The sequence below is a fragment of the Scardinius erythrophthalmus genome (genome assembly GCF_964197995.2).
Source record: "Scardinius erythrophthalmus genome assembly, chromosome: 2".
Lineage (NCBI taxonomy): Eukaryota > Metazoa > Chordata > Actinopteri > Cypriniformes > Leuciscidae > Scardinius > Scardinius erythrophthalmus.
This window is the reverse complement of record NC_138222.1, coordinates 57,712,723-57,726,796: the sequence shown is the minus strand read 5'-3', so window position 1 is coordinate 57,726,796 and position 14,074 is coordinate 57,712,723. Positions and strand designations below refer to the sequence as shown.

The 14,074-nt window shown below is 39.4% G+C and overlaps 1 protein-coding gene across 1 annotated transcript in view; it reads right to left on the bottom strand.

The window, feature by feature from the left end:
• The window catches only part of fxr2 (FMR1 autosomal homolog 2), a 32,055-nt gene that overhangs the window by 4,159 nt on the left and 13,822 nt on the right, over window positions 1-14,074 (bottom strand). Inside the window, exons 9-15 of the mRNA XM_081359870.1 lie at window positions 13,250-13,328; window positions 12,999-13,156; window positions 12,694-12,780; window positions 11,527-11,746; window positions 9,933-10,112; window positions 8,564-8,767; window positions 1,822-1,929 (exon numbers count right to left, since the gene is read on the bottom strand). Of these exons, the coding sequence (XP_081215996.1) occupies window positions 1,822-1,929; window positions 8,564-8,767; window positions 9,933-10,112; window positions 11,527-11,746; window positions 12,694-12,780; window positions 12,999-13,156; window positions 13,250-13,328 (1,036 nt within the window). The remainder of the gene's footprint in view (window positions 1-1,821; window positions 1,930-8,563; window positions 8,768-9,932; window positions 10,113-11,526; window positions 11,747-12,693; window positions 12,781-12,998; window positions 13,157-13,249; window positions 13,329-14,074) is intronic.

Genomic DNA, 14,074 nt, shown 5'->3' with positions numbered 1-14,074 from the left:
CTTTAAATTATCTTTTGAGGGAAATTTTTCAGCCAAATTTGTTGTGCGATTAATTAGCATGTGTTTTTAATTACATCATGCAATTTTATTTTTATTAAAACTAAAGTTTGCACGAGTGCAAATGTGATATTGATTTTAACCTCTTATTTATTGAACTGTTGTATAAAATCAATATCACATTTGCACTCGTGCTACTCAGGACAAAATCAGCACTCATGATTGCGCTCATTATTCGTGTGATATTGCTTCACTATATGACATAAATATGGGACACAACCTCACAAACAGGCATTTCTGCCCTGATATCTTGAATTTTAGAGTCATTCTAACTGCTTTAGGCTTCATCACACAGCGAGTTGTTGCTTTGCTTCATGTTCGACACCAGTCAACTTTATGAAATGTAAGATGATCTACGTCGGTCTGGGGCGGGTGCGTAAGGGCACGATTAATCGCAATTTAAATGTTTTTGCACTTAAATCGAGTTGGCTTTTTAATCGCGAATTTGAAAACACGCATCAAACATCTTTCCAAACATCAGAAGCATTTAATAACCTCTTGTCCAACTTAAGACAACATTTAATAACATGCTTTTACTCCAAACTCACTTCATAACGACAGTTGAGCTCATCCTTCTGTGAGATGATGTGGCTTCTTACACAGAATAAGGCAGTCGTGTGTTTATTAGTCATGTGTAATCAATCGTAGTGTTTTAATCTTCGGTGTATTCAGCTACAGGATGATGCCCACAGGGATTTCATGGAATGATGTGTCATCTACTTCTGCGGCGGGGCATATTTGGCGTGTGTGTGTGTGTGTGACGCCCCCTGGTGTTTAGATGAAGCATTTACTACCGATCAGCCGATGCACTGACAAACTGCACATATAATATCACAGCCTTTGCCAAATCGCGTGTGGTTTCACTGCGATTAATCGTGCACCCCTAGGGTGCGTTGAATGTGTTAATAATATTAACATGTTACTTTTTCCCATTACCAATAAATCAAATTAACACGTTAAATCGACAACCCATATATATATATATATATATATATATATTTATATGTTTTTCTGTTCATAAAATTGGTTCATAAAATAAAAGGTTTTTATTTCATAAAAAATAACAACCATTATAAACGAATGTAAAAGTCTGCTCTGCTCATCCAGCATGAGTTGCAGTCGCAATCAGTGCAGCAGAAATCACAGTTCACTGATCGCGTGACAATGGCGGATGATTTGAACCTAAACATCGGATAAATGTCCTATCTTGTAGAATGCGCAGTCGGCACCGCTGCTCCCTGTACACAGAGTACGATACGTGCGATCACGCATTTGAAAGTGAAAGTAAAACACAAGCTCCCTGATGCGCGCAAAATAGGCTGCTGCGCATAAATAAATAAATAAATATATAAAAACAAACAAACAAACATGTTAGATGCAATTTATCGATTTGACAGCACTATAAGATTCATAAAGAGGAAAAATTAATAAAAATAAATGAATACAACTCCAATAACAAGAACAAAATTGAATATACAAATTTTTCATACACCACATATCATACCAGCAAATACTTTAACAGGCCTGTTCAAAAAAGAAGCTTGAATACTATAAAATACTACAAATCAACCAAAATATGAGTCCTGGTGCAAGATTGAATCTGGTCAGCAACACCATCACACCCAGTCCTCCTCTCGACCATCCTGTCACTAAATCTGCATAATAGAGGAAAATAACCCTAAAAGTTTGACTAAATGTGCAGTCTGACGATTCTCTTTCTTTAGTCCTTTCCTCTTGCATCTTGACCCCTTCCCACTCTCTCACCTGTGTCACCCGGCTGTCTGTCCCGGCTGGTGGATCCTCCCTCGGGACGGTTGCCACGGTTACGGCGCCGGCGGCTCCTGTTGCGGCGCTGGGGCCGGCCTTCCTCTTCTGGGAGAAATGAGAAGACAGAGCATGAGACGCAAGGGGGCCAATCCTTCTGAGGCAGTTCTACGAAATTAAATCAAGCAAATTTCCCAAAGGCTTTCCTAATGTGGATTTTTTTGCGAGAGTGCAGAATTCAGTGAGTTTGCGCTTTAGAGTTTGACAGCCTTAGTGATTATAAAGGGAGGCTCTTCTCTTGCCACTTGTTTATAACTAATTCACAATCTGAACACAAGTTTAGTTTTTTTCATGCTAAGTACAACACAAAGTTTCTGGATTGACAACAGGGTTTAAATGGACTAAATGAGTAGGGAACCCCTGCAATACAACGACGAGAAAAATAAATAAATAAATAAATAAATAAAATAATGAGTTCTAATTCAATAATAAATAAATAATTATGAAATTAAAATCAAGAAAATTTCCTTTGATGATTCTTTATGACCCAATGTAGGCTTTCCTAACGTAGATTTCGCGAGAGTGCAGAATTCAGTGAGTTTGCGCTTTAGAGATTGACAGAAACATTAAACATGGATAATAATGTTTCGTGAGCAGCAAATCATCATATGAGAATGATTTCTGAAGGATCATGTGACACTGAAGACTGGAGTAATGATGCTGAAAATTCAGCTTTGATCACAGGAATAAATGACATTTTACAATATATGAAAATATTAAATAGTTATATTACAATGTAATAATATTTCACAATATTACCGTTTTTACTGTATTTTCGATCAAATAAATGCAGCCTTGGTCACTTATTTCTACACAATAAAAGGAAATCCTTTACAAAAAAAATGAGTCAACTACATGAACTAAGAATGAAAAATACCACTAAACATTTACAAAAAAGACACAATCTTACAGTTTTTCTGGATTTCTTAAAGGCCGTGTTGCAGGTTTTTTTTTTTTTCATCGAATTTGTGCAATTTACTTGTTGGTAATAAACATTTAAACTGTTATTCATTGTATTTTATGTTGTTGGGTATCACAAAGCGGAATATAATACGAAAAAGTATGTACTATCTTACAGCGGTTTGCAATGATTCTCCGTTCCCCCACAATGCCATTACGTCACGTTGGGGAGAGAATTTACCAAAGCCCGCGGCCCGCATTGAGAGTGACTAGAGAGACGAGTAGCAGAAGAGAGTATTCAGATAACGTTAGCGCAGATTATAGATAAATACATAGATATAGATAGACAAACAGATAAATAGATAGATAGGTTAGTATAGAGAGATAGGCAGACAGCCAGATAGCATAACGTTAGCATAGATAGCTAGCAGCTAGATAGATAAATATATAGAAATATATAGGTAGATTGACAATGGCGAACTACTGTTTGTGCTGGGTGTAAAAACTCTGGATGCTGAGTGAGGCACGTCACATCTGGTCGCGGGGTGAGCTCGACCAGCGACCAAAACGCACTCACTTCCCTACAGCACAACAAGCTTTCCAACGCAGTTTCCATGGGTGTATGCACCGCCGGCGCCCACACAAGCACCTGCCAAACACAGCGACAGACACGCGGCGGCTACGTTTGCAACAACATTTTCACCGGAGGAAGAGATAAACGCTTAGAAACACCCATATAGCTAGCATGATGCCTTCTATTCCTAGATGACAAAGACAAAGTTTACCAGTACTACAACACTATGACAAAGGTTACCGGTACTCATCTGAACTTACGTCATGATCACTGCCACTAGATATAAAGAAAACGTTGATTTTTCACTAGGTGCTATTCAATGACAGTAAAAAAAATTAAATAAAAAAAAGTGTCGTTATTGTGCACTGCTGCTCGTAGACTATACCTCCAGTGCTCATTGCTGCGTTGCTAAATGATAACAACTCACCAGTCCAGGACACTTCACCAACTCTCCACTCATTCTCCTCGGACCATGCATTTAATTAAGTATTTACGACATTGTGGGGTCGTTCAATTGTGTTCAACTCGTAAATACGATCTCTACGAGATGGCTTGAACGCACCATAATACTAGGCTGAGGCTACCTTTCCTCCACTTCTCCCCAACGTGACGTCATCACTGAATTGCGTAAAAAAACCCGTTAATACCAAAAACGTAAAAACTAGTCTTTAAGACCATTTTTGGGACATTTTAAAAATGATATACATATCTTGAGTGATTTATGTACCCATTAATCGACAGTGGTGGTTAACCTGCAACATGGGCTTTAAACACTATAACCAGGCTTTTGAACAAAAATTTCAAAACCATAACGCCATTTATCAAAAAGCACACCCATTTCCCTAAACTATAAACACTATTCCATGTTTTGACACATGAGTCAGATTTGTTGAACTGTCACTGCAAAACTCTACACACAAATCCCTTCGTTTCACATTGCCTACACCATGTTGTCATTTAGAAAGCACTAGCATTCAATATTGTTCATTCAAGTCAGCACAGCTTCATCTCAGTTAGACACAATTACCCAGGTGGAAACACTAAGAGTCAAAATTGATCACACACCAGTCAGAACCTTCAATACAGGGGCAGTGTTTCCTCTATGTAGATTAGTTAATGGCGGCCCGCCACGGCAAAATTTTTGCCGCCACGGTAACGTTAGGGCTCTACAGTGCGACCATTTCACTCGCATTTGCGCCTAAATATGTCTGTGTGCGATCATGAAAAGATATTTAGGCGCACTTTTGCGACTGACCCGATCGAAGATATTTTTTTTTTTGGCGGCCGCCAAAGCGTTTTTTTCGTCCCGCCAAAGTCTTATTTGACCGGTGTGTAATGTAGATAAACTGCTGCGCTTGTGACAGCTGGGCGCATGTTTAAAAGAACGAGAGAGCGAGAGCGAGAGCGCGCGCCCTCTGGTCGCGTGCGCGCGAGCACTCTCTTTGCGAAGCAAGGTTCCACTTCCACGTTTTAATGAATGGTTTAACGACTGATCTTTCCAACACTGAACTCACGAGACGTCTGAATCGGTGTATAACAGATCGGTAACACTTTACAATAAGGTTCCATTTATTAAACTCTAGTTATAACTACATTAGTTAACATGAACTTTTAATAAACTGCACTTCTACAGAATGTATTAATCTTTGCTAATGTTCATTTCAACATTTAATAGCCAACATTATTGACATCAAAAGTTGTATTTGTTAACATTTAGTTAATGCACTCAAACAGCTGTATTTTTTATTAAGATTAATAAAGATGAATACATTCAGTAACATGTATTGCTCATGGTTCATGTTAGTAATAAACTAATGTTAAACCATATTGTAAAGTGTTTCAAAAAAATAATTTACAGAACAAATAAGAACCTAAGGTGTGCTTACCCCCTTTAGTACAGCCTATATGGTTAGCAAGATTTAGCCTTAATAAACTACAGCATTTACAACTGAATGGTAGCCTATTCAATTGTAGATGGTAGAAAATAAGACTATTAGTTAAAATAAACTTTTTAATGCTACTTTTTTTTCCCTGCTTTTTTATATTGATATAATTATATACCAAAATAATCTGTTAAAGAAGGATTTTATCTTACAAAGCTATGAAATCCAGAGGTAAAATCACAGCTTTTTTTTTTTTTTTTTAAAGTGTTGGCCACCGAAGACCATTTTTGACCCAGGTAAAACCCTGCAGGGCCAACCATGTTTGTGTGCGGACATTCACACTTCAAGCAAGAATCGCTAGTGAGGCACGAAATGTATGAATTTAGGTTTTTTTTTATGCAATTTATTTATGACAGCCAGTGTAATTGTTTTTCTAAAACTGAAAATATTTAATGTTCATAAGGTAAACTTTTGTCACACAATGTGGCACAGTAATATTGCGTCGTTAAAGGAAAAAAATTTTTGGACTGTGCTCCTAAATTTTTTTAATAAACAAGTTTCCATAAAGCCCGGGCTGTACGAAAGCCGTCTATCAGCAGTGATTGTTAAAGTGCATGTCGGATAATCGCGCAGTTGTTCGGACAGACCTGCCCCCACTGCTAAAAAAAATCCTAAAGGAAACACTGCAGGGGTATTCAAAGTGTGACAGGGGGCGCCAGAGCATGCCAGGAGAGGCGCGGAGAGTGGTAAAAATTATAGCCTAATAATTAGTTTAGTTTAAATTAATAAATTAAAAAAGTTAAATTGTTACTTTTTTGTAAATAAGGCCTCGTTTAGACTGCAGTCTTGATGCCCAATTCTGATTTGTTACCTTTATCCGATTTTTTTGACCGTCCGTTTACACGTTCTTTCAACTGTATCCAATTCATGCGTTTACACTTGCCATACTATCTGAAGCATCGCGCATGCTTGAAGGGTTAACTTCTCTAGCACAGCTGGACGAACGCGAAATAGGCTTGATGCTAGCTCTGCGATATATGCAAAGTTCGCCAAACATCACCATGATTTTGAGGCGGAGGACGACGAAAAGTGCCATCATTGCAGCCTGTGCATATGCTTCAGTTATTGTGTGCGAGAGTGTTCTCAGGACTGGTGGGAGCATATTCTGTTTAAATATTGGCTTTAACGAGGAGCAGTGGGTCCGAAATTTTAGGATGAGCAAGCCAACCTTTGATATGTTGTGTCAACATTTGTCCACATTCCTCTCCTATGGGCCATACTTTATATTCATATACATTCAAAGGGCCATCCGTCCCTTTGCGGATGCAAGTCAGGGTTTTTTTCGTCATTAAACCGCGGAGACGTTGCCTAATGCCTCAGAAAATCAGATCTGCCTGTTTACATGACAGTCGCATTGGCACATATATGATTTAAATCTGATTTATTTCCACATATGAATGAGGCCTGAAACCGATCTAGAAATATCCGAATGTCACATATGAGCAAAAAAATCTGAATTGGGTCACATTTCACTGAGAGTGTAAACGAGGCCTAACTGCACTTTTCAGCACTTCATGTTAACACAAACAATGATAAAAGTAAGGAGTTAAGAGTCTGACATTGCTATGTGTGTGTGTGTGTGTGTGTGTGTGTGTGTGTGTGTGTGTGTGTGTGTGTGTGTGTGTGTGTGTGTGTGTGTGTGTGTGTGTGTGTGTGTGTGTGTGTTTTCGCCATTGGGTAAGTTGTGTCAAAAGGGAGGCCCACTGTCTTAGACTTTGAAAACCCCTGCTTCAATAGATAGATAAAAGGGCCAGAGTCAGTTCATTGGGTTTTGGAACAATGGATCCAGAAAGACATTAAGAAAGAGGATGAGGACACTGGAGTGGAGGAGGAGGAGGAAGAGATGAGGGAAGAGGAAGAGCAGTAGGGAGTGGAGGAAGAGGTGAAGGAAGAGGATGAGGACAATCGAGTGGAGGAGGAGGAGGAGGAAGAGTAGATGGGAGTGGAGGAAAAGGTGAAGGAAGAGGAAGAGCAGTAGAGAGTGGAGGAAGAGGATGAGGAAGGTGAAGGGGAAAGGCAAGGCCAAAGAGACCAGCAGTGCCACTCTAGTTGCCCATGTCTTTGTCCATGGTATGACTATGACTATGAGTGAGTCTGGGCAACGAGTACAGCCAAACTTGAGTCGCTTCACCGTCGCCTCGATCATCAGAACCTTCATGGAGAAAAACAGGTACAGTAGATGTTCATCACGTGAAAAGGTCTGTGAGGGGGGGGGGAACCACAAGCAACACAACTTACCAGTTTTGGAAATGTTGTTTTGAATTTATTGCACCAGAGTGCAAGACTATGTTGCAGTGTGTGTGTTTGTGAGGGCTTGTGTGTGATGTCTGAGGGCAAAGCTTGTTTTTTCAGCAAGAGTGAATGGTTATGAGAGTAGAGCTTCATTTTGACCTGAAAATTTGATGTTTGGGGAGTTGGGCGAGACGTTATGGATTTGCGTTTACTGTTTTGACGAGGCATAGTTTCAAGAAATGTGTTTAAGCAATCGAGAAAAACTGCAATGTACTTCACTTCAACATTTACATTATTATAATCAGAAAAGAGATCTACCAGAGAAGTTGAATCAGTTGGATTTTCATTTCTTGGTTTTAACGCATTTAAAGCCTGATAACTACATCTATAACTGCATAGTGAAAGAGGAAATAGGTCACATTGACCACATTAGCTGCACGTCACCTCGCCACACGCTTAAAAAAAACAACCCTAAAACAAAAACAACACCGATGAGAAGAAAACTAATGGGGTGATGGTGAATAACCACATGAGAACAAATATACTCACAGAAAACACTGTTTTGCTGCTGCATATCACTGACATTAGGAGTGTGACGACGTGCCACGAGATATAAAGATATTTAAACGTGTACGATATCAGCATGACTGAGTTGAGTTTGGCAAAACCTTTCACAATGCTGGCATTATATTGTTCTGTCTTTTTTTGCAAATGATAAATCATACTCGGAAAGTAGAACCGAAGCGGCATTCATTACAAGATGATTAGTGTATCGCGGTGACAATTCCTCAGATTAAATACCGGAAGTGGCATGTTCCACAGACGAGAATCCATGAACCGCATTATTAGAACCGCATCGTCTCGTGAGCTAAGTGTATCGTCACACCATAACTGACATCATTAGACTAAAGATGGGAAAGGGGAAACCAATAAGAAAAATTAATACTGCTATGCAAACACAGGGTCAGATTATCAAAGCTCAAATGCTCTTCTTAACCTGTGTGCATCAAGATAAACTGGAATCGTGTCATACCCAGTCCGTTCTCACTGGTGGCTGCCTGATTGTCTGATTCGTTAGCGGCTGCATCCATAAGGCTGGGTTCCTGGTCATTGCGGCGACGGCGTGAGCGTCTCCTGCGGTCGATGCCGCTCATGTTCTCACTGGTGTCTGTATCACCGCCCAGTTCACCGTCTCCCTCCAGCAGAGAGAACGGGTTGCTGTCTGGATCTCGGAGCACTGGAAACACACAGAAGATCAGCAGGGCACAAAATAACAAATGATAGGCAGGAGTTTGCATGAGGGGCTTTCGCACCGGAGGAACGTTTTTATAGTTCCTACAATTATTGGCAGTAGTCGTCGCTTTTTGCCGTGTTTGCACCGCAGGAACTGGGAATGATTTTAGTTATAGGAACACATTTTTGAGGGGGGACTAAATGAGCTCCTACTTCAGAGTAGTGTCTAATACAGCCCAAGAGGAACTATCAGTGATGCAAGTGTACGTTGGAAAAACACCGGTTTTCACTGTCATTACGCATCTTCTGAAATAGCACAGAGTCTCCACATCAAAACACAGGAGGAGGAGAAATGTGATAGAAGCATTGCTTGTGCACATGTAAAATAACACAATCCACAACTTTAAACAGAATATAAATCAAAACTGCCTAATGTTACTGAATGAAATGTCGTGTCTGGACGAGCTCTAGGACTGTGAAGCTTTAGGGGTGTTGACGGACTCGATCTACTCAATCTGATCATCGTTCTGAATCCCATCTGAATGTAGACTGACAAAACAAGTGATTTTCTAATTTTTTTTTGTTCAAAATGTTGCTTTTTATGAAACTTACCCACATTCAAGTGTTAATAAAAATTAATGCATAGAACTAGAATAAAATGCCTTTTTGTTGTTGTTTAAAAGCAGAGGGTCTGTTCTTTCTTTTGATATATTGCATGTTCAGATATTTATACAACAGAAAATTCTGGGGGGCCAAAAAAGTTGTCAAAAATGCTGGCAGGGAAAGAGTTAAATATTGTGAATACTTATTTTTATTATATATTCTCTAGGGCTGCCACTAACGACTATTTTTGTATCGATTAATCTAAACCATTAAGTTTCTGCCAAAAATCAACAATTTTACTTAAGAACAATATCAATTGTATTGATTTCTCTAGAAACTATAGTTCCCACAACTTTTGCTAATTTAATTTTCATGATACTTTCAGTTGTTTTACTAGATGACAATTTATTATTATTACTAATAGAAAGAGACTTCAAATCACGAGTCACAACTGAGCAACTTCTAGCAGACTAAATATTCTACAGCATAACTACAAAAAAAGAATATGCGCTATAAAAGGTTCCAAGACTTTATTTAATTCTGTATTAATTACAAGTGTGATGTACCAGAGCTGATGGTGTTCGTGTTTCGGGGCCCCGGTCCTCCTCGGCCCCTGCCAGCGCTGGAGCCACGGCCTCGACCTCCACGCTTGGAGCCCCGATCATCGGATCCGACCCCCTTGGGCCTGAGCTCCCGCTCCCCCATCTCTTCGGTCTCTGACGCATTCGACAGCTCAGAGTTTGTTCCTGCGAGGATGAATAAAGAAAAATAAGTGTTGAGCAGCTGGCTGCCACAGAGACATTTTGAACAGATTAAAATTAAACGTTACACGCATTTAGCTGATAAACACCCCGTTATTATATTTGCTTCTGACAATTGTGTGAAAAGCAGGTTGTTGTATTTAAAGCCATTCAGGGTCATAGGGTCACGGTTATCGATGGATATATTTTTTTTTTGTAGTGCTTTTCACAAAAATATTGTAGGATAGATACTAAGTTGGCATATGATTTTGAGTATTCATAAATGACAATATACATTATATTAATAGTGGGGTGGGAATCTTTAGGCGCCTCACGATCCGATTCCAAAACGATTCTTGATCTACATTTTTTTTTTTTTTTAGTTTACAGACCTGAAAAATCTTTTTTTTTTTTTTTTTTATTATGTAATTATAAGTACTACAAATGAAAAAATTAAATCAAACAATTGTATGTTAAGGAATCGCATGTCAAGCGATCTTCACAAAGCAGACGTCAGCTTTTGACAGCTCTGTGTACAACTGTAGAAAATAACAGTTATAATGTCCTGGTTTTTTATAGGACATTAATGAAGCAATACATTTTGTTGAGAAAAATTATTATAAGTGGTTTGATTTGTTTAAAAAAAAACTATAAATAGTGCAAGTCAAAAGTCCTCATTTAAAGCCCATTGGCATGAAGTAAAAGGCCACCTGAAGTAATATCCAAGAGAACGCTTGTTCAAAATAACCTCTCCATAACATAAAAATAAATAACATTAGATCAACTTGCCGCAGAATCTACACTGTGTTGTTGCTAGTGATCGTGTCAAGAATCAGACAAACGTCCAGGTGAAGGGTGAAAGGCAGGCGTGGAGAAAAGACCTGTGGAGGGTTTTTGTGCCATCTAGTGGTTTAGAGAAAATTAAATATGCCTTTTACACAGGAGTGCCTTAACCCTGTTGTACATCTTATTATACATAATACAGATATGATTGACAGGTTTCCGCTTGTAGTCGTGTTGTGAGGGATAGTGTTTACGGGTACAAGCCTCCACTTGTTTCAAGTGAGAACGACAGTGGTTTTTGAGCACCATTTAATCATGTTACACATTTAGGGTAAACTTTTATAAACTGCTGATGTATATCCTGCAGTCTCTGGACTCAAGGCGTCCCGGACACCAATATTATTAATGATTCATTAAAGATGAATCACTGTCTGGACATCTGGGATTTCAGTATGGAGAATAAGGTTAAGATCATGATTCTTCTGTAGTTTTAAAGCGAGTGTGTATTAGTACTGTTAGTTTGCTTATGGAATCTGATAAGAGCGTTTAGACCTGGAAACAGTGACGCTTGACGTCGGACTTAAGGATCGGATTGACTGTTCAAGACAGAGGAGCATCATGGGAGTTGTAGTCTCACCATAGCCAGAGTACGCATTGTTAGGTTTGCGTCCACGTCCTCTTCCTCCGTAGGTGCGCGTGGTTTGCACAGAGTTAGTGCTCTCGTCCGTGAGGTATCCCCGCTCACGCTCACCGGCGACCCCTGACCCCGAGCGGCTGGGGGCTGCGCGATATCCCACCCCAATCTGACGGAGCTGCTCATCGATCTGTAGACGCTCCAGACGCAACTGCTCCACCTCCTGTCAATCACAGAGAAACAGAGGCGTCAGGCACTGTTGGTTCATCTACATATGCAGAGAACACACACACAAATCTGACTGGGTGTCATTGTTTAATAGCAAAAGGGGAAAAATTATACAAGCTATTAATATGCTGAAAATATATGATAATATAATAAAATATGCAATACAAGACAATATATTGCCATTTATAATAATAATAACAAAAATAATGGTTAGATTAAATAATCGCCACATCATGTAATTAGATCAATTAATCACTTGACAGCCCTAATTATAATATTTATAATATTATATAATATACTGGTTTTCATTTTTTTTTTTTTATATTAAATATGCTATTTATATTGCTGACAATATAATATATGATAATATAATACAGAGGCTGATGAAATGATTGCCGGTTCTTCATAGGATCCGGCTAGCAGGATTTTCTGCACAGACAGCATTTATCGCAGTGGGTTTTCACTAGATGCAACATGTCTGTAAACGTGTGCGGGTGTCAAATCAGAATGTGACAGCTGGCGGTCTGAAACAGCAGCTGAGCGCTGGTAGAGCTGGGACGGGACGGAGAGGGGAAATGTCTATTTTGAGAGGAGTAGATGGCATGTAATCCACACTTTGCCCCCTCCCCAACCATATCTACCCCCAGTGGGGGTATTTTTAGCGTCAGTTCGTGGTTAAGGGTGACCAACAGCTTTCCATGGAAGCGGAGATCAGCTGACCAGTCAAGATACCAAAGTTTATTGAAACCATCTTTAGTGGTACAACGAATCTGTGCAATTTTATGTTGCAAATAATGAATCGACATAAACAATAACAGAACAAACGCATGGGAGTTCCAGACACCCTTAAGCAACTGCAATCAGTTCAGAAGCTGAACACCCTTAAGGTGAAATGCATGTGCTAAAAAGGACAAACCTCAGTTTTTAAGACTGGTGACTAACCTGAAGGTAGGCCACGTGGTATTCGAGCAAAGCCTGGGCGTTACTGATGTTCTCTTTGGTTCCAACAAAGATAAAGGGAACCATTCCCTGAAAAACAAAAGATGTGTTTATGGAATCTGATCCTTTCAATAGCAGTTGTGGTGTTAGTAAAATCAGAAGCAATTTCAGATGTTTAAGGTTAAAAACATGTCACAATGTGTGTCCCCTTTCATGAAAATAAACAGCTTGTTACTAATAATGTGTTGTTTTCCTCACTGAGGTTTTATTTAGCTGTATTTGTTGTATCAGGTGGGCGGCTCATTCACCTCTTGGCTGCTGACAGTGTTGTCTCTGCCAGCCCCCTGCCTGCCTACCTCCTCCCTGGGCAGCTTTTTATCATTGTCCCCTTCGATCCGGACCCGAACCACACCTGATTTGTCTACTATTTCCTGGATAATTTTGCCGTTTTTGCCAATAACCTTGCCTGTAATAAAAGAGAATAATTGGGTTAGAACATTTGCAGAATTTGTGTCGGTCCACAAATGAAATGTGTCTGAGAAGCCGAAAACCAACTCACCTACGAGATTCCTGGGAACCGGGAAGGAATCCTCTTTAAACTCCAGAAAGGTTCTGGCCTGCTTTACTGCCTCTGGGGTCTTGAGTCAGAAAGAGAAAACCCGTCAAAAACACTGCTGTCACTCACCTTACATGCATCTTTATAAATCCGCACAAGATGAACTAGGGGTTTAACGGTACACAAAAGTGAAGGTTTTAGATGTGAAATATGCTAGCAAACTACTTTAGAATAAGGTTAGAATTATTGCGCTCCCATTCTAAATGCGTATCCGTAGACGCTGCCACTCGTGCATTGAAGTCTGCAAAGTTAAACGTAGACTTGTTTGCTGTCAGGATAATCCTTTATGCAAAATGTAACGAAAGGTTAAGTTGTGCTCTGAGGACGACGCATCGCATTAAACAACATGCATCTGACTCTAGTTCAAGCCATGTAGGTTTAATGTTTCAAGCGCTTAATATAAAACACGTCACATATTTAAGAATAAAAATAGGATTAAAATAAAAAGATTATTTTTTAAAAAGATATCAACTTCAGGATTCCACAATTAAAAAGAAAGACGAGAGGAGTGAAATTTAATTGTGGGGAACAGGCGAGGTGAATATTACAAAAAGTTAAGTTGCATGGTCATTGCCAAACAGCAGATTAGAAAAATGTATAATAGTGTCCTGGCCAGAGACAAATATAGATCCGGTGTCATCTCGACTTTGTTGCTTTGTTCAGTAAAGTCTTATTTTGACTTCCTCTTGAGCTTCATTTGCAAGAAAGGGAAGACTTTTCTCCAAGACAACATCGACCAGTCGCTGATCATGGCCTATAGAGGACGCA